Here is a 21,287-nt window from a genome sequence, read left to right as displayed (position 1 = left end):
AGCTTTTGTCACTTGGTTGATATGCAGGAGGGCCCAAATCAAAAGAAATACTGTTAACTTATTAAAAAAACAAGAAAGCTGTTTATCTTATTTCCCTTCCAGTTGGAGAGTTTCTAGTTTCTTCCAGCATAGTCTTTATTCTATCAAGTTCTTCCACCTTGCCTCTTTAGGGAACTCTATGACTGCACTCCTGAGTCCTGGGAGTTCTTTATCCTGTTTATATTTAGTGACTAGTGCCAGATATAAGGACAACTGTGACTGAGAACCAAAAAGAAATCATGCTAAAGCTGCACGTGGAGGCAGTTTCAGAGCTGCTGCTCAAAATAAGCTGGTTGGTGATACAAAATACTCCACTGTATGTTTCTGCAGAAGATCAGAAATTACAACCACAAATGAGAAAAAACAAACTGTAAAATCTGCATAAAACTGCTTGAAATGTTTGATGCAAAAGCATGTTTTGAGTGAACCTATGTAAAACTCAGAGCAAATGGGTACCACTCAATCCTCACCTGTTACTATTCTAGGAAGCAGCACATTTCAGCCTTACACAAAGCTACTATTTTCAAATAGTTACAAATCATTGACAGAAAGCTCTTCAACATCATTAGATACAGTTTTATTTCCCAGCTTGTTACCATCTTACTTTTCAGTATTTTACAGAATAACATGATTGGAAGATACCTTGATTTGCGATGGAAAGAAATAAGGTGTCTTTCTGAGTAATGTCCAACTGCTATGACAAAGGTGATTTGGAAAATCTGTATTATGCCTCTATACTGTTACAAAATTAACAAGAGAGCTCCACAGCTGCACAAACAAGCAAACAAGAGTTTTGTCCAATACTCACCCCCAGAGTGGTGTTCTGCCTGTTGTAGCCTGCAAAGTGCAACACACTTTCTGTAGCCATGGCCAGTCCTGTGTGCTGGGACAAACCTGACACCCAGTTCTGATGTTTGTTCAGGTATTCCTGACAACACAAACAAACGTGTTTGTTGGAAAACGACTGTGTTTTTCAAAATAAGGCAGCTCAGAAGCAAGCATCATTGCAAGCTATAAGAAAACTTAATTATAGACACATTGGACAACAAATAGACTGTCTCTACTCATCCTTTTTAGGCACTGCTAAAACACCTGAAGAGTAAGACTTCTTTTATTTTGTAAAAGGATAAAATTATCTAGATAGATGCTTGAAGGCTTAGGTCTTCTTTTTAAAGAATGACCCTTCACCAAAACCCCTCCAAAACTAACAAAAAGAAAAGCTATGGACTCCATGGAAGAAGGATAGAATCTTTTTTTAGGGAAGGAAATACAAACTTCAAGTAGATTTGCAGCATCCAAGACCTTAAGCCTCCTCAGAAATTCTGTTAGCAGCACTAATTTAGGAACCTTTATACAGAATACTAGTCTAACCTGGACTACATAGTTTCTTTATGTAGTCAACAAAGGATTAACAGACACTTGCATTTAACTATAGTGAGACTTTTTCTTTACATAAAAGGTATTTATTTTATTAGTACAACATCAATAGTCTTTTGTAGTCTTTGCTTGTGGTCTTGTGATAGCTTTCTACTGAACTCCGCCAAATGTGTTTATTAAACACAGGCTCTAATTAAAGTCTGCAGTGTACAATGTATTAGCAGTGTATCTTTGTTTTTGTTTTGTTTTGTTTTAAATGTAACTCTCATTTTGAAGATCTGCAAAGATTAAACTCTTTCACAGGAGCAGGCTCCTTACCTGAAGATGAGATTTGGTAACTGAAGGTGCCCATTTCATTGCTTCTTGCAGAATCATCCCACAGCGTGCAGCAAAATCCTTGACTATACTCTAGAATTAGAAAAAAACAATACAATCAGTAAAAGCCAGGACATTTAAAAAGAGACACTGGTTTTAATGGTGTAATAAGAGAGGAAGTGATACAGGTTTCAGCACCACAATAATTTTCTCTGACAAATAAATGCACACTTGGTAAGCGAGGAACTGTCACACTTCCAAGTCAAGTAAAACAGTAAGATTCAGGAAAAAATAACTGTCACCTTGTATTTGAAAAACAAATACTGTGTTTGATAAATCAAGGAGCACCACTTACCTCTCTGGCTTCATGAGTGTCAGGGACAGTTATTCTATATGGAGCATCAGGAATGTCATAATAAGGTTGGTCCTTGTGAATGTCCTAAACAAAACAATCAATTCTCAGTAAGACAAAACTAATCATCACTTCACTTGAGCACTACAGGTAGCACTCTCCCCAAACAAGAAATCTGAGATACCAAACCTTTTTGCTAGTATTTGCTCTCAAAGTCACTCTGAACTGCTCTATGAAACAGTTGTGTTCCAGATTGGTTCTCAGTATAAATAATGTTAAAGATCCTCAACATTTAGCATAAAAATAAAAGCATTTCCATCTTTAAAAATGCTAGGTATGTAATAAACCCAAGGAACAGACTGGAAAGCATATAATCTGACAGCCGTAATTAATAAAAAACCCCATAAACAAAAAACCCACCACAAAACCTTAATTTCAAATGAGGAAGTTGAACAGCTACAACCCAGTGATTTATACCTGATGCTCAGGCTGACTTTCTGAACCACATTTGACAACAACTTTCTAGAACTAGTTTTACTACCTATAGAAGAGAGGTGCAAATGCTCTCCTTGCTTCACAGAACTTCAAATTAAGATTTTATCAATCTTAGTGATGAAAGCAAAAACAAATTAGGAACTCAAGTATCAAATACATGTAAATCAAAGCAAAACCCCCAAAATTCTATGAAAGGAAAATTTAAATATACATTATATTTCCCTAATAGCATTACTAAAAAGAGAACTTACTGCACTAAGAGAGAGTGACAGTGTCTGCAGAATATCTAGCATAGTTTTCAGCACAGTTCCACTCCACAGCAAGTGAGGAAATCTAGAACAAGACAGGATTTAGAAATGCAATAACCATGGAGAGCTGAGCAATGAAATTATTTTATCAAGCAATGGAGCTGCTCAAATAGCTAGCTATATTTAACACCAGGTGAGCTCATACTCAACAGAAATCACAAAGCTTGCAGGCTCTCAACAGCCTGGCTCAACAGAGTCAAAAGCTCTGTAATAGCTAGCAAGGCAGAGCTATTTCATAGAGGCTGAGATTGCATTTATTTAATGGGCACTTTGCTCCATCCACGGAAATAAGAAGTAGAAATAGACATTTTGAACAGGGTTTTCAGAGCCCAAGTTAAAAACACTACTGAAGTTTTCAAGATGTTTCAGCAAAACACCAGCCAAGAAAACCACTTCATTGTGGACTGATAATTGCAGAAGTAACCACTAAGGTTTCACTAAGGTGAAAAGAGAACAGGCAAATGAAATCTACACTCACTTGTCTACCAGACCAGATAAGTATTTGTCTGCAACTCTCCTGATCCTCTTGTGAATGTGGTTAAAATTCACGAGCAAGAACTGAGCATGTCTCTCCAGCTCTTCTTCATTCTCCTTAGTTTTAGGCTAAAAAGCATGCCAAAGAGAAGTATGAAGCTCTTAAGGAAAAAGACAAGCACACTTTCTTAAACTGAAATGAGAACAATTCCACAATTTAAAAATTTTAGTTTCCACATAACCTACTTTATCAGCCATCATTGTCAGGAAAGCTTCAAACACCTTATCAGCCACAGCTATCACACACTGCATCATGCCTGAGGAATTGAGAGAAGTGACAGGTTTGATTATCAGAATTACATTTGCCTTATAAACCATGTTTAACAGGTAAAAAGCATTTATGTTTACTCAGACAACACTAAATGAAGCTGTTTCAAAACAAAACCAGTCTTCTTGGCAAGAATAAAGCAACCATCATCTAGTGAATGAGATTAATTTTGTTATACAATTGCTTGATTTGTTTTAGCTTGGCATGCCTGGAGATAACTTCCTAGTGTCTGAAGTTGAAAGATAACCTAGACAGGCAATCTTACCAGATTTGTCTTTTTGAATTGCTTTATCCTCAAAATAGCAAAACATAACTTGGAAGCGATCTTGGTCAGTTGAACGCAAAACCCTAGAAGGAGAAGAGTTTTGTGGGGTGGGTTGGTTTGGGGTTTTGTTCTGGTTTGCTTTTTTTTTTTTCCTTTTAAACACCTACAACACAAACCCAGGTACTTCAATGCAACAGTACACACCATGCAAACACATTGTTCACTTTATGAAAATTTTCAATCTCTAGTAAGTGTGATATTGCTCTTTGTTTCTGCCTTCAACTAACAGGGCAGATAAAACACTGGTTGGTCTCAGAGAGTAACTTCACCCCTCAGGGATGGGAAACCCAATGATGAGGCACTTATGCAATCACCACAAACATATAAACACAGTACAATCTTGTGCATTTCAAAAGGGTTTGCATATGTTGAGACTGCACAAGATGGAAATACCACTTACTAAAAAATTGCTTCTGAAATACACACTGTTTCTGGAAATGGTCAACCTTGTTGTCAGTTATTGTCCAAGTAAAAATGTTATGGAGAAGTTTGTTTTCTACTTTCCTCATTGCTAGACCTCCACCTCAGCTTATAGCTACACATTTCTTTGAGTAACAGTAAGGAATACACTTTAAAGAAGAAAAATAAATAGTATATGAACTCAGTATGTTTGATGAGCACAACCTGTGCATTTTTTTTGCACAGATGAATTCCCAGTCTCAGGACCTTCAATAGAGCTAATGTGACTCAAAATACTGATTCTCATTTATCTTAATGTCTGGCAATTCTGACTTGAACATACACTGTTCTCTATTTTTGATGTTTATAAATTCATCAGTGCAGAAAGGGATCTCTGTACCTCATGTACTCCAGGCGGTAAACAGAAAGGAGGTAGGTAGACATGGCAAAGTCCAACTTATTGATTAGCGCTGACACCTCCGGAGGTGGGTCCAGGAGATTGATGATGGTGCTTCGCAGCTCATTTAATTCAGCCTAGAGATGAATACATGAGGTTATCTGAAGTGGGAGTACTTTGTTAGTTTGTGTTCTGAAAACTTTCGGAATTGCTTCCAGCTATTACTCTTTTTACTTTTTAACCTTCGCAAACAATATGCCAGGATGCTCTGTCTGCTAAGACCGACCTGTTCTGACTCAGCAAGTCAACCAAATACAGAATTAAACAGAATTAAATACTGGAATCAAGCCTCCCTGCTGAAAGTATTGCTAGTTTCCATGCTGTTATGCCAGTGAAGAAATACAGCTCCTGCACTAAGTGAACGTAATTTTGATCATCAACCTTGTTCAGCCTCTGAATCTTCAAGGGTCCATTATGCCACTCTGTGATGTCACAGAACTAAATACCCAGGCACAACGCAGATTGCTTTTTTATGTGGAGGCCAAAGACATTTCATAAGCTCCAACTCTTCACTTCACACTATATTCCTCTATCCTGCAAACACTATGGAGCGAGAAGTATACCAGTACCAAGCCAGAGGATAAAAAGTGAAAAAGTTCACCTAACATTTCTTCCAAAGACTGAATGTGTTGCTTCTTTCCTAAGTTTGGTTTTGGTTGTTCTTTTTTTCTGTCTGATACTAAATGGATGAATAACTATTAAAAGACTCCTATCTCCACAACGACTTAGTTTCTACACCTAATCAAAATAGTGTAGCTACCACCCTAAACACTTGTATTAATACTCAATAAAACTAAACCCAAGCCATCTATGAACTCTACTGTCACAAGACTAGTGTAAAAACGCTGGATTTTGCTAATAGGAGGCAGATGGAATGGGTATTGTGCTATTTCAATATATCATGGTTACTCTGTCATTTAACTCTGACAGGTATTATGGAAGGAAATAATAGAAGACAATAATTCTTACAGAAGTCACAGTGTCATTCTTCATGGCAGAATTGTACTGAAGAACAGACCGAAGTGGCTCTTTGCTGGGAAATGTGAGTAATGGAGACTTGGTGGCAATTTCACACACACCTTCATACCATTCTTCTGGCCAGAGACCTGAAGCATAAGTATAAAGAAGAAGGTGAGGTGGTGGGAAAAAAAAAAGTATTAAGATTCACAAAGGCAACTAGCATTATCAAGCTCTGTACTGCTTCCTAGGGCCAGTTTTTCATGCACTTAAGCACAAAACACTCAACACAAGTGATCCATGTTGTAAACAGAAGATACCTGTTTTGGTAATTCCAAGTGAAGTTTCTCACTGGATAAGAAGTTTCTACTTGATTACCATAGTAACCCATGTGTCAGGTCTGCCATTTCAGGAATTTAGCTATCAAAACTTAGAACACAAACACAGCTTCCCCCCTGAGCACAAAAACAAATTGTATCATCCTGAATCTCATGGCAAAACAGAGCAAAAATGTAAAGAAATCCTACTGGAGAACTGTCATGTAAGCTGTTTGCTTTCTAGTGTCTTTATGCCTGTATATTTTCTCAGCCTACTGTGAGTGGTTTACATCCAGCTACATTAAATTGATCAAGAGTTGATACGTGAGCAGCAAAGTTGTTCTCTTAGATTTTACACTACCTGATCCTTCCACAGCAAATCCCATCAGCACTGAATACAACCAGAAGTCACGGAACAGCTTTTGCAACCTGGGCTTGGCCTCCTTGATGGGTGGCAAACGTCTAGTGAGCTACCAAAGAAATAAAACCAGACATCAGAAGATTATGGGAGTTAGAATAACCTAATTCCATGCTAAGGGATCACTTAGGTACCTTCTTTACTATGATTTAGAAGGTCATATTCTTTGTTATCTATTAAAACTAGTATTACATTCCTATTGTCAGACTGAGGAAAATTAGATCTTGTTAGAATATCTTAAATGCTAACACTTGAGATACTTGAAGTAACAATTTCCTTTGTTTTACCCAAGAATAATAATACCATGCTGATATGGTAACCTCTGAAGAGAATGCATAACATTAGTGTACTATCAACCACAGAGAGGAAGAGACCACACAGTCCTTTAAACTGTGCTGAAGACAATGCCATGCAGCTTTGCTGCAGTGAAAAGGAACTCAAAACCAAATAAATATCAGCCAAACACATTTCTGGTTGCTATTGTTTATTGGCTTTGTGAAAATACATTGAGGCACCAATTGGGGATCTTTCATTGTCTGCACCCACGCACACCATGACATCAGTTCTGGAGAATTTACTATCTAAATAAGCAAGTAAAAGAGCATTATTTTCAACACATTTATTAAGATTCTCTGATACTTTTTGTACAAACAACTGCTACCACTGGAGTAGCACAGTTTATACTCCCAGCCAACATGATATGCAATGTTAGATACATTTATAACAAAGCTCATAGTGTGTTATCCTTAAAAGTGTTAGAAGCTCAAGCAGTTAAATAAATGGCCCATTAAACTTTGAGCTTTATTCAACATGACTGCATATTATTTCTGTAAACCTTTTAAGAAAATGTTAGATTCTACTTTAGCTTGAAGTTCTCTTCAACTGTACAATACGTCCCCTGAGGTATGTAAATCATGAGGCAGATTGTTCATTTAAAAAAACCCACAAACCAACAAATTAAAAAGATCCTTGAATTGCAGCAAAATAAATCTGAGTTTAAGCTGGTGAATGGCACTATGGTAAAAAGCTGCTTGTGCAACATAAATGTTTTGGACCAATATAATTCTGCCTGAGGAAGCCTGGCCAGCACAAGCACAGAGGGCTCCATCCCATTTGCAGTAAGATTCACCCCCTCCATTTCAGCACAAATTGCAGCAACATGGCTTTTACTAGTTATTAACAGTCAAGTTTACGTGCATGCCTGACTTTAAAACTTTACACACCCACCAGTTTTTGCTCAAAGATCTTCCTCAAAAGTGAACAATTACCTGCAAAGCCATAAAAGTAGTTTAACAAACAACATACAATTCAGCAGAGATCACTAGGCAAGGGAGGGATTTTGGCTGACGAAGTAAGTTTAGCAGTGTTTGGTTTAGGGAATGTTTACTTTGGGAGATACACAAAAAACTAGCGTCAAAGTTCATATTTAAACCCTGCCATTCCCCTCACTTGAGCTATTCAACACATCCCTTCTGTACAGTGGCTTAAAGGTAAGCTTCATTTACATCTTCTGTTATTTTGGGTAGATCTGACCAAAGACACATATATTGCAGAGCTGGGGAATGTTTTGCCTGTGTAAATGCAGCTAAGCAGTAACTGATCAGGGTGAAGACAAGAATGCAAAGTTGGAAACTAGAGACAGCAAATTCTTCCCTGCCAGAAGTAGAAAACATTTCTCAATGATTACTGGACAGAATCTCAGCTGTAAGGGCCTGACTTCTGAGGGCGGGGAAAGAGTGATTAATTTATAAAGAAACAATAAAACAAAACAAAACTGAATCAAGTCTTCAGCCTTTCAAAAAGCACTTTCTATGGATCCTTCATTGTTGCAAAGCAATTAATTTTTTATATGGGATAATCACCTTAAATTGTTTTAGTATTTCAGGCTAATTAGTCCGGGGGGGAGAGTTTTGAAAAAAAAGTGTTAGTTCAGTTGCTTGAGTCCTTCTATTTGAAAATATTTTTCTTCAAACACTGGTTTTATTCACAGATGTGCAGGTATGTATACCTATATATTTTACTTCTACATTACAGCTCTTTGGATTATTTGCTAATTTAGAAAACATTTATATCAGCATATTAGTAAGATTTTTGTTTTAATTGCATTTAGTGTTCTGTCCCAGCTGATATTGTAAGTCTTTTGTCATTTTGCTCAAAAAGTACTATAAATAGAAATTGACTTTATAAAGTCATCAAGTAACCTTCTGAGTAAGCCACAGCAAAAACCAAGACCCTGGCATCCAGACACCCATTTCACAGCTTCTCTTGACACAGTTTTTGATCACTTATATTTCTCTGGCTGTTACGGGAAGGAATTGCATTTTTTCTTAACTTTTTAAGATCACTTAATTATTGCAGCCCAGTATTATGGTGAAAAGTCTCTCAGACCCACTTCTTGGTACAGTGTTTTACAGCTGGGTAAGGCTGATGGAGTCTCTTCAAACAGTGCATATTTGAGACAGTTCTTGATTTTTAAAATAATGTTTAAAATGCCACGGTCCAATACTCAGTAGATGAGGATGAGTCTTGAATAGGAATGTAGAGACTTCTCATCACAAAGCAAACAGACAGCATGTGTTGTGCAGTGTTAGAACTGCCATGAATCATAATTCAAAAAGCAGAATCAAGCCAATCCTCCACAGAAGCAGCAGATGAGAATCTACAGCTGCAAAAAGTGTGCACGGATCTGGAGCAACACACCTGAGTAAGACCACGAGCAGGCTAGGACATGTCCTTATGCCTAATGATATTTAAAGCAAATACAGTATTTCTCCAAGTTTGTTGCTACATCCCTAGATCTCCTATACTCCATCAAATTTCAGCCTTGTGAAGAAAAAGAAAATTACTCCCATATAACTTCCACCTTTATTATAGCTACAGAATGTCTGTTTTTCAATTCCTTCAGTACATCTCAGCCTCTTGGTATGCTGCTGTAGCAGATACTTAGTCCCTCCTCCTACCAAGGTCCAATCTTCAAATTTATCTTCAGATCATACTTACAGCATACACTAGTAGCAGACTTAGTACACATTTAAGTGTTACAGGATTATAAAGAGTTCCATATATTTTAAATAATGAGTTTGCTACTGCTGAAATATATCAATAACAACAACTTCTATGGGGAGTGGTCAGTCAGTTCTTTGGCAGGCTGGAGGCATTATGCAAGCAAAACTCATTTCCAGTAAAACAGATGTAACCATCTAATTAAGCTCTATTCCACTAAAAATAATGCTGTCTAGTAAGATAACTATAGACCTTCTGCTGTGACAGAATTCTGTGTGCACCTAAAGCTAGGAAATAAAGTAGTAAAATTCAATTAGCCAACGTTCTCTCAACTCTGTTACATTGCCTTTCAGGTTTTGACCTGCCGGAATGAAGCTCCTATTTAATTTGTTTACCTTTTCTCTCATCATAACCTCCACGTTCTGTGGAGTCAAGAACCTCTCCGAGCATTTTGAAAGCCTTAAAGACACACAGACACATGAAAATGGGACCTATGATATGCCAAACTTACCACCCGAGTTCCACAGAGAAAATACTATCACAAATGACTTGATTCCTGAAGAGGAGGAGGAAGAGGACTATTTAGATCTGGATAAGATACTGGGTGATGATGACTACAGTGACATTATTGATGCTGCTCCATACATGATTTCTGAAATTCAGCAAGGAAATATTCTTGAACTATTTCAAGGCAAAACCAGAATCCAGCGTCTCAATATCCTCAATGCAAACTTTGGCTTCAACCTCTACCGCAGTGTGGCAGACAAGGCCAACTCTTCTGATAATATTCTCATGGCTCCTGTCGGCATTTCCACTGCAATGGCTATGATTTCTCTAGGTCTGAAGGGCCAGACTCATCAGGAAGTGTTATCTACTCTTGGTTTTCAAGACTTCATTAACGCCAGCACCAAATATGAGGTCATGACTGTTCATAATCTCTTCCGCAAACTCACCCATCGGCTCTTCAGGCGTAATTTTGGTTATACCCTGAGGTCTGTCAATGATCTTTATATTCACAAGGACTTTCCTATCCTGAATGATTTCAGAAACAGTATGAAAACATACTACTTTGCTGATGCCCAACCAGCTGATTTTTCAGATCCTAACTTCATAACTAAGACAAATGAACGCATCTTGAAGGTGACCAAAGGATTGATAAAGGAAGCTCTAGTCAATGTAAACCCCACAACACTGATGATGATTCTTAACTGTCTGTACTTTAAAGGTAAGAATCCATTATTTCAATCTTAGCAATGGGTTTTCTCAGGACTCCATTAGAAACCTCAGACTGAACTTACATCTAAGTCTACAGATCCAAAGAGCCTACTGACTTCCCTCATTAAGAAGAATCTGTATTATTACTCTGTTTTTGCATGTTTCTGTAGTACACTGATGTTCCAGTAATGCCCTGATGTTAATGGGTATTGTATATATACAGCAAATGCTAATTACACCCAAAAATCTATAGTCTAAAACTGAGACTAAAAACCAATATATGACACAGAACAGCCTCAGAAAGCATAAGCTTTGTGGGAGTCCTAGATGTTGCTTCACGTGCAAGTTATTAGTCACAGTCAGTCCTGCTTCAAGTTATTGGCTTCACAGAAATGGTACAGGTTGATTCCAGTTAAAACACTTAACATTTCAGGATTCATAGGAATGACTATGAAGAATTTCAGCTTCAAGTATGTATTTTTTATATGATCAGAGTTTGATCCTTACCAAGAAACCTATACAGGGGACTAAAGAGAAGAACCAAAACAGTATTCTTCTAAAACTAAGATCAAATGTGTTCACTAGTTGGAATATTTCAGTTAACTGAGCATGAAATGTCTACTGATATGGGCTGCTACATACTTTATTATAGGTTGAACAGTTAAAAAGGCCTGAAGTAAAGACTGCACAGTATATTCTTATTATAAATCCTTATTTTCAATTTCTTTACGTTTAAACTAAAAGTCTGTGGTGAGATTTTCAACACTACTTATCTGCCTCAGGTTGAAACTTTGGTAATACTTCAACAAAGTTTTAAAATGGTATTAAATGAATAAAAGGTGGGAGGTGCCAATGAAACAGAATCTAGGGAAAGGAGAGATCTGTTGCTGACTAAGATAAAAATCAGATGAAGGTGAATTAAAACACGGGTAAGCAAAGATGATTAGCACAAAAGGATAACAACATTTGGAAGTACAAAACTAGTCCTTTCTGTAACTTATAAAGGAGTTGGTTTTTTTCCAATTATGTCCCTTCTTCCACACAACAAACATTCAAGGGCTCTCTTAACACCTGACTTCTCAGTATTCTGTTATAGGAACACCGTTATTATGTTTATGAAATGTACCTTATCCCCACCCACTTGCAAGGCATTACTTCCTTGAACAATGCCACTGGTCTCTTTAAAACACCTGAAACAGTCATTAGCTTAAGATCCAAATAACCCCCTATTCTGAAGTATTGTCCAAAAGGGACATATTTGTATCCCTAAATAGATCTCTGATGATCATATCATATTATAAGTATGGCTTTACTGTCCATTAGACCATCCTAAGAGAAGGATTACTCAAACAGAAACATATATTATTTTTTTCACAATTTGGTCAAATTTAAAATACCCTTTTGTTTTGCTCTGAAGTTATTAAATGCTTGTACTATCTCAAAATAACAAAACATCACCAAAAATGAACTAGCATTAGTACTGGATCTCCAGTCATCAAGATCAAAAAGACTTCTGACTTTTCCTTCTCTCATGAAGCCATGTTAGTCCAAATGGCCTTGGTGTTCTGCTGAGGGCTGTAATTTCTAACCCTCAAAACCAAAAAGAACAATTCCATATTGCTGTCTCCTATTCTTTCATCTTACAGTGAGAGTCTCCTGGCAATTCTATTTTGAGAGGAACTGAATTTTTAAAAGCAAGTTCTGCTCTAGATTTTGTTTCCCCACTAGTCCTTCTACACATTCTAATGTTTTGTCCCCATCCTTCCATTTACAATACTTACACTGACTGTATCATTGCAGACAAGCTCTATTAAGTCCTCAGAGCTAAGAAACCTCTGAGCATTTTGAGGTCCACAGAGATGCTCAGTACAAGTGATACTAATGGGACACTTGCCAAACCCCCTGGTGCTCACATTGATAAGAAGCAATTATCATCTTGTATAGGTGTCCAGTCTACCTCTGAGATACAACCTCCATTCTGCAGAAATCTGAACAATCATTTATGAGTTTCCTATCAAGTAGTTATCAAGTTGTTATTTTAGCCATGGTCGATCACGGCAGCTTTTGATAACTGACAGATCCAAAATTGCTTCTGTGAGATTCTAGTCATAAATGCAAGAGACAAGTCCATTAGTAACAGACATAACCTACCATCACAGATGGATCCAAAAGACATCTTGGTAGGAAGATTCAAAACAGGAATTCACAAAAGTCAGAAAAGTGCTAGCTGGTTTCAGCTGACCCAGAAGACCACAAGCCTCCTGCTGGAAAACTGTATTTTACCCCAAGACAAACACATCCTCAAAACTTAATTAAAAAGTTCTGCAGCTCCTCTCTTTTACTAGGAAGAGCTGATAAATGTCTCCCATCCCTCAGGTGATAATAATGCTGCTGAAGCTCCCCTAATCCACTGCAGCTTTTTGTCTTTTGCCTGAGTCTTATACTTGCGAATTCTGCTCCTTGAAGAACACCCAGATGTTGTTTTTTCTTCAGAAGTGAGACAATTTGGAAATAGTATAGAACATTTTACATCCCATTCCCTTCAGAACATTAGCCAGTCTGATCACTTCTCAAACTGCTCACCATCAGCCCAACATATCAAGAAACTATCAGAATGAAAGTTGGACTTCAGCCTTTGTTACTTCACAGCCAATTCAGCCAAGTCAGATGAAGCATCTCCAAATTACTTCCAACCTTTTAAAAAAAGGTTACCAATTAAAGTTAAATTTGTAGTCTCTCCACAGCCACACTCCCCACCTACCTGCTCGCTAACAAGTGACCTAAAATCTAGATTTTAACAGAAAACACCAGTAAACCTATTTCCACTATAAAATGGTAGCTTTGCCTGCCTATTGAGAGAAAAAAAATGTTTTCTCCAGAGCCTCGGTCCTGAAAAGAGATCAGTAGGAATATGGCTTTGGAAAAGCACCTTCTTTTACACAGCTGATACACATTTAGAGCTCTCAAAGAATCTTCACATAGGAAGATTCAAACTCTGACGCCAAATCTTTCTGGGCTGCAAAATACACTGAACTATTTCTTTGGGCATAAACCTGTCAGATGAGAGGCTCATAGCTGTGCTGCAATCACATCAAACTGCATCACAGAACTAAGCAGTCAACACCCAAAGTCATCAGGATGTCTTAACAAAGAAAGTTAACTGGCTTGAATAGACTAAGGCAAGGTAATGCCTTCAGCAGTACCTTTTATGCAAAATGAAAACAGCCATTACTTAGCTTGACATTCCTGAGGCTTGAAACAGTCTGGTTTCAGGTATCAGTTCTCTCAGAAATAATAGTTGTGCCATTTGCTTCACTGGGTGCAAACCCTGTCAACTATTTTGCATCTGTTAGAACTTCGTAATTTCTAAGTTCCTTGTAGGGCAAAACACTATATATACTGAGTCCTTTCAGATCTCTCATTTGTGTTTACCTGTTTTTTTAATTCAGAACATTCAAATCTGACAACTGTTAAGTTAGAAAGAAAGCCAGGAATTTTCTAGTCACTTTAAAACCTGTCTTCTTAGTCAGGCTTTACGGAAATCAACAATCTCCTACAGTAATTCCCAATTGACATGAATGTAAAGTACTATTTTGGGAATATTTTATTAAACAAGGATCTTGGGTTTTTTTGTTTATCTGTTTTCTGCATTGTATTAAACAGGAACTTGGGAGAATAAGTTTCCAGTGGAAATGACAACAAAGAGAAGCTTCCGACTGAACGACAAGCAAATGGTCAAGGTTCCTATGATGCAAACTAAAGGGAACTTCCTCGCTGCTGCAGACTCCGAGCTGGACTGTGGTGTGATCCAGCTCCCCTTTGTGGGGAACATCAGTATGCTGATCGTTCTGCCACACAAACTCTCTGGCATGAAAGCCCTAGAAAAGCAGATAACCCCTCAAGTGGTAGAAAAATGGCAGAAGAGCATGACAAACAGGTATCTGCTGAAAAATACACCTTGTTAAGGTCTTAATGTATTTTCTCGATGAGATTGACAAGGGTAAGTAAGGAGCACAGAAGAGAACAGTGTGATATTTTGATTCAAAGCATCACACCTAAACAAAAACTGCAAAAAGATGGATTTATTGGATTAAAATCAGGACCAGTGATGGCTCAAAATTTAAATGCTGTCAAGAAATCAATAGTGATTGAGGCGGAAAATTCTCATGGAGTTCCAAAATTCTTTAAGTATTTAATGTTGCAGATTTAAATAAAAAGTTCTTAACCAACTTCACAACAAGGAAGAAAAAAAGGAGTATGGTAACATGTTATTTGTGCAGAATGATCTGGATGACATGGAAAGCAGCGTACATTCATCTCAGCCCTATGCATTTCACAACATATCTGTTGTGTAAAGGCACATGTTCAGTAAACAACAATGGACATGACAATTATGGGACAGAAAAAATCATACAGCCTCAGTTGTGCAAGATGACAGACTAGGTGGTACCTGTCTTCAGACTTAAAAATAGATGAAAAGAGCTGATTTGATGTGCTATTCAGGAAGCCAACTTATTTCTATTGAACACAGCAAATAACAAATCTCCAATTTAACTCTTCAGAAAATCTGACAGTTTAACATTTATTACAAGGATACCCAACCACGTACTGAACTGCTCACAGCCATATAACTTACACATATAAATATTAAACTGACAAACTAAAAGTTTTGGAAGGAGAATTTATTTAAAATATAGCTTAAAAGTGGTGATGCCCAAGTTTTGAATCTAAAAGTACAGTAAACTATCTTGCACATTTCTGTATCTGCTTGCTGAAGACAACAGAAACACTGGATCATAACAGATATGTAAAGCAAATGAATCGTGCAAATATGTATCTCCCTAATGATTTCTTGTTTTATTTTTACTAGAACAAGAGAAGTGGTTCTGCCTAAGTTTAAGCTGGAGAAGAGTTATAACTTGATTGGTTATCTGAGATCCATGGGAATACTAGAACTGTTCAATGAAAAAGGCGACTACTCTGGTATATCGGATGAGAAAGTCACGATTGACAGGGTATTTACTCCTCTTTTCACTTCCTTCCTGATTAAACTGTATCACCTGGAAACATGGCAACACAGTAACAATCATTCACATTAAGCTAAAATGATACTTTGCTCATCTTTCCTGGAAGACGTGGCAGGGGTGCTAAGAAGACAGGCTGACGGAGTTAGGGCTGTTCAGCCTGGAGAAGAGAAGGCTCTGGGGACACCTTAGAGCACTTGGCAGTACCTGAAGGAGCTCCAGGAAAACTGGAGTGGGGCTTTTCACCAGAGAGGGCAGCGATAGGATGAGGGGTAATGGTTTTAAACTGAAAGAGGGGAGACTTAGGTAAGACTTCAGGAAGAAATTACTCCCCATGAGGGTAGTAAGGTGCTGGAATAGGTTGCCTAGGGAGGTTGTGGAAACCCTATCCTGGGAGGTGTTCAAGGCCAGGTTGGATGAAGCTTGTGCAACCTGGGCTAGAGTGAGGTGTCCCTGCTCATAGCAGAGAGGTTGGAACCTGATGATCTTCAAGGTCCCTTCCAACCTTAACCATTCTATGATTCTATTATGTGAATATCTCTGCATATCCTTGTCTATTCATACAATTAAGAACATGTTTAATCAGTCGTCAAAGGCACTAGAAGAGTTGCGGTCAGTCAGGAACAGGCTTATTCACAAACCAAAAATAAAGGACTGCTGCTGCACAGGAGTTACCATCGAGTGTCACAAAGGAGCCATGTGTGGGAGACACGGAGGGTGGGAAGGCTGCAAGCGCATCATTTGAGTATGTGGGGAAGAAAAGAACAGTTTCCCACAACTTGTGAGATCCTCAATTTCTTTGTCTGTTTTCCTTTTTGTTGTGTTTGTTTGTTTGTTTTGTTTTTGTTTTTTTTGTTTGTTTGTTTGTTTTGTTTAAACAGTTCAATCATCAAGGCACAATAACTGTGAATGAGGAAGGTACAGAGGCTGGAGCAATAACCAACGTGGGGTTCATGCCTCTTTCTGCTCAGATTCGTTTCGTTGTCGACCGCCCCTTTTTGTTTCTGATCTATGAACATCGCACCAGCTGCCTGCTCTTCATGGGTAGAGTTGTCAACCCAGCCAAGTCTTAACTGCAGAGAAGACCTGCAACATGCTGTTATACATGGGCTGTATGATTGCATGTTGATATACTAGTACCATAAAGGAAATGTTATTGTCATATTAGCCACTGGTATCAACAGGAAATATATTACCTACAGGTAGTTTTACAGGAAGGGACCGGTAGCAGTAGATAATTTGACTGCTATTTAAAATGGTTAGTGCCATGTATCCATACAAGTGTATTAAAAAAATAATCACAAAGTAACTTAGACTTTGTGTTCTACTTCAGTGTATAAAATGTAATCAATAAAATATTTAGATTATCTGGATTCGTGAAGTTTAGCTCTAAATTTGTGCTAGGGTGCTTGTTTTTAATGAATAGGAATAAGGAGATCCTGAATACCTGACCAGTCTTAGAAACCTAAGCCTCTCCTGGGTACTTTACATGAGCTCACTTGAAAAAGAACAGATGTCTGCATTCTTTCTTTTAGCATTCAGTAGCAGACTGATACACACAATGAATCTTATGGACCAGTGTACCAAATAAAAGGAGATAAAAATGTTGTGGAGGAACGAAATACTAAGGGGTCTACTACTTATCCTCAGCATAACTTTTATCATTTCAATACAGTTCTCTGAATTTTGTCAGTACAAGCAGTATCAGAATTAGGCCAATCAGGTTAGTTATATAAAGGTCCTCAGAATACCTTTTATAATGAAAGCAGCTAGCAAAATGCTCTTTTTACCAGCTCCACATCACCTAAGCCTCTCAACAAGACAGAGGAGCTTTATAGCAATCACATTTGTTAAGAATTCAAATACACTCTCAAAACCTTTCAAGTTTTCACTGCCATTTGTAATTTTGCATCTACTATAATTATTTGCCCTCCACACAAAGCTTTTTAACTTGACAGTCAGTGAAATACTGCTGTTAGATAATGAAGGGAGATGAAGGGCTGATACCCAACAGGAAGCTCAGATGTTTCTCTCTAGTCCTGTCTCACATTGTGCTTACTTGTAAGTCCACCATGTGGGGGACAATTTTCAGTATTGAAGGTTCACAACAGAAATAATTAATGCTCGTGTACATTTTGTTGTTTTATCTATATTCAAAAAGAAAAGCATATCAAAAGATTAAATACTCACACCCTAGACTCAATTACTTTACCAATGATTAAATGAGCTGGAGCATCTGAAATAAGGGAGGTTTGAGGCCTGAGTAACAGGAATTATTCAGGGGAAAGAGGTCAAGCAAAAAAGCACATCAGCTACTGCTCAAAACTCATGATCTTCATACATTGTGCAAGAAAGTCAAATATTTGCTTCAACCACCATAATGTAACCATTAACTCTTGCTTCAGATTCTGGCATTATCTGACTCCATTTAAAGGTCACATTGGTAAAGAAAAATACAGTTATCACCAGCTATTCAGAACAAATATATCATCAATAAAAATTTAAAACAGAAACTTGCTTCCTCAACTTCTACATTAAGCCTCTAACAAGTACTAATCTGTTCTTAATATGCAAGGAATGATCCTGCTTTCACTAAAACCAGCACTGGCATAAATTACAGCTGAAAAAGACTACCCACTAGAACATCTCTCTCAACACAGGACTAACTAGTTTATGCAAAAACTGAGCAGCTATTAAATAACATCCATCCAAGACATTTATAAACAGATTTCTTCCGCTAAAAGAACTGGCCTTTGTGATCACTGGTGAATACAGGAAAAGCTTATGTTGGAAACTGATAGAAGAGACAGGAGAAGGAAAGGAACAGTTCTTTGATCTTTAACTGGTGCCAATTATAGGCTCTTCTCTTTGAAAAGCTTCCGTAAAGGGGTCTGTGAGGGCTGAGTATGAAATGAATGGGTTTTTTCTGCATGTTAATAGATGTGCAGTATGAGCAAGTTACAAGCAGGCTACTAGAAGTATGTGATATGTTTTCCCCTTTTGTCACACTAGCTGTGCAGGAAAAGTTACACAGAAGAATTCAACTTCAGGAAGGCAGAAAGTGTCACCATAGTTTTTTGTCCACCATTAAGTTTAGGTTTCTCTATGGACCTTTTAGACATGATGTTTCTTTGTAGAAACTACAGCAGTTAGGCAACTGATGCTACTGACCTGGAAACCCAGCTTGGGTGTATTAAATTTTCTGTTGGAGATCTAGAACGGTTGCACATCAATTTTGGACTGAACTACTAGTTATATTTTGTTAAAAAAGTTTTTTCCCTCAGAAAAGAAGTTGTCATTTGAGACCAAAACCAGATACATATAAAAATAAATGAGTCTGGAACAGACATCAATGTCTTTGCATGTTTCCTAAAATGCTTTCAGCCTGACAGCCAATTCTAGTTTCAGAAAACACAGGACACTTCCTCCCCCTGCTCCCTCCTTTCTCAATGATTCTTTTTTTTTCCCCTTTAAGAAACAGAATTCACTGTGCTGCCAAACTATGATTTATTTTTAACTCTGTTTCTATCAAACTTTTTCAATTTTCTCGAGCCACAGATATGTGCTGTTTATTACAATGCACACCAAACACTATTCCAATAACCCCTGTGATATTATTTAGCTCATTAATTTCTTGAATTTACGACTAGCAACAAACTGTCAATCACAAAAGATTACTAATTTTAAGAGATATGTCATTATTACACAAATGTGTCCACCCCTCCTACAGCAAGAAATACTATTTTACAATCCTACCATATTTCCCTTGGATGCTTACTTCTGCAGTAGTTGCTAATCAAGCCATCTGACCATAAAAAAAGCACCAACATTAGATACATGTGAGGCAAATTATTCTGTTTGTAACTACCCAATCATTGGATACTCACCACAGCAATAACAGGGATAAGCACACCCAGATTCCCTGCGCTACTGGAGGCCTGGAAAAGAAAAACTAAGTTATCAAAATATACACAAAAGCATTTCTAAAATACCTGCTACAAAGACCTATTTCAAGCACCAAACATTCATCCTGGCTGTGCAAATGAAAACATACATTGCCAATGACAATCCTGCTCTCTTGCAACAGATACACGTAAGGTGGCCAAGAGAGCACCCCAGAAACCCAGAGGATTGGGCACACCCAGGAGTCTCAACAAAGCTGCTCAGGTGGCTTCTCCTAGTCTAGTGAAGGGATGTTTTCCCCTTTCAGCACAGGGTCTTCTAGTTTTGGAAGTCAGACACTATGCCTTGAGCTGAAGGGGGGAAATACTGATACCACATCTCCTCTGACATGCAACAACTGCAAGAAAAATGTTCACATTGAGTGGGCAGCCACAGACCAGTGTCAGATGTTTATTCCATGTCTAATTTTACTAGCAAATGAGGTCAAAAACAATAAGTCTGTAAAAATACACCATTTTCAAGAAATGATTTAAGCAGAGTAAGCAGCCTTTTCCATTGAAACAGAAGAAGCTACAGGAAAATACATTATTTCCTTTGACTTGTTTAGGACTTTTTAAATGGCAGTCTCTACAAGCATGTTTCCTCTTGGACAAATACAGTGTTTAAAAACTGAAAACACTCACTGCACACATCCACATTGTCTCTCACCTTCTATGATAAGACAAACAGTGACAGCACAGATACCATGATCAGAGACAAGGCCCCTCTGAAGTCTCTTCCTGCCTCCCATATCCCCTTATTTGATCTTGGAGGGAGACAACTGCCCAGCTTCCTCCTTACAAGAGAGAGACCAGGTACAGAGACCGTTGGTCCCACAGGGAGGAGGTAAAGCAGACAAGCGAAGAGGGTACAAGCTTTGCATAACATGGAAGAAGCCAAAAGAAAGTAATTGAAAATAAAAGAGAGAAATAAAGCCAAATACTCTTCAAATGAAACAATGAGAATACAACCCAACTCAATTACATTTTAGTTATTTTTCCTGTAGAGCCCAAGGTAAAGCTAAAGAAAAGATGTACCCCTAAGTATTTTTGAAGGGAAGAACAGCATTCAAGTCACTTGAAGGGGCAGGAACAACTGGAACTGGAAAAAAAATCACTATATTTTTTTTGCTAGCATCAGGGCAGTCTGCAGATGACAAACTGCTGCAGAGTCAGAGTGGAGACTTGAGATAACAAGAACCCAGCATATGACACCAAGAGGTAGAGTTCTACCAACTGTAGAAACTCCACTTTTCTACTAGCATTTTCGTTGCAAAAATGGAGTATCAGCCTCTTTATAATAATATATGGCACTGAGGATGCAGAAGATGCAATTACTTCCATTCCTGTTAACTATCAGCAAGAGCAAAAATAAAAAAAGAAGCCACTTTTGCATGGTTGAAAAATCTGGTTTAAAACAGAACAAATAAGTCACTGAAGCATTTTACTGGTTAGGCAAGCAAATTTAAGTCCATAAAATAGTATGCTGAAAAGCAGAGAACACAGGCAAACAATCAAAGTAAACAACTGCTTCTGTTTGGGA

General features: G+C 37.8%; 2 protein-coding genes across 3 annotated transcripts in view; one reads left to right on the top strand and one right to left on the bottom strand.

The window, feature by feature from the left end:
* Nucleotides 1-21,287, bottom strand: part of PI4KA (phosphatidylinositol 4-kinase alpha) — a 60,049-nt gene that overhangs the window by 19,270 nt on the left and 19,492 nt on the right. Inside the window, exons 19-29 of the mRNA XM_051634404.1 lie at nucleotides 19,691-19,741; nucleotides 6,505-6,613; nucleotides 5,839-5,975; nucleotides 4,813-4,946; nucleotides 3,954-4,036; nucleotides 3,607-3,677; nucleotides 3,365-3,489; nucleotides 2,830-2,911; nucleotides 2,087-2,170; nucleotides 1,735-1,824; nucleotides 848-967 (exon numbers count right to left, since the gene is read on the bottom strand). Of these exons, the coding sequence (XP_051490364.1) occupies nucleotides 848-967; nucleotides 1,735-1,824; nucleotides 2,087-2,170; nucleotides 2,830-2,911; nucleotides 3,365-3,489; nucleotides 3,607-3,677; nucleotides 3,954-4,036; nucleotides 4,813-4,946; nucleotides 5,839-5,975; nucleotides 6,505-6,613; nucleotides 19,691-19,741 (1,086 nt within the window). The remainder of the gene's footprint in view (nucleotides 1-847; nucleotides 968-1,734; nucleotides 1,825-2,086; nucleotides 2,171-2,829; nucleotides 2,912-3,364; nucleotides 3,490-3,606; nucleotides 3,678-3,953; nucleotides 4,037-4,812; nucleotides 4,947-5,838; nucleotides 5,976-6,504; nucleotides 6,614-19,690; nucleotides 19,742-21,287) is intronic.
* SERPIND1 (serpin family D member 1) lies at nucleotides 7,968-17,176 on the top strand. Of its 2 annotated transcripts, none has more exons than XM_051634405.1 (5): nucleotides 7,968-8,051; nucleotides 9,918-10,789; nucleotides 14,443-14,716; nucleotides 15,650-15,794; nucleotides 16,685-17,176. In XM_051634405.1, the coding sequence occupies exons 2-5, from the start codon at nucleotides 9,934-9,936 to the stop codon at nucleotides 16,874-16,876; spliced, it is 1,467 nt and encodes a 488-aa protein (XP_051490365.1). In that variant the 5' UTR covers nucleotides 7,968-8,051; nucleotides 9,918-9,933; the 3' UTR covers nucleotides 16,877-17,176. The 2 variants fall into 2 exon arrangements, with proteins under 2 accessions (XP_051490365.1, XP_051490366.1); XM_051634406.1 differs by lacking the exon at nucleotides 7,968-8,051 and adding an exon at nucleotides 8,376-8,559.

This window comes from Apus apus, chromosome 16 (assembly GCF_020740795.1).
Source record: "Apus apus isolate bApuApu2 chromosome 16, bApuApu2.pri.cur, whole genome shotgun sequence".
NCBI classification, from domain to species: domain Eukaryota; kingdom Metazoa; phylum Chordata; class Aves; order Apodiformes; family Apodidae; genus Apus; species Apus apus.
This window is presented reverse-complemented; position numbering and strand designations above follow the sequence as displayed.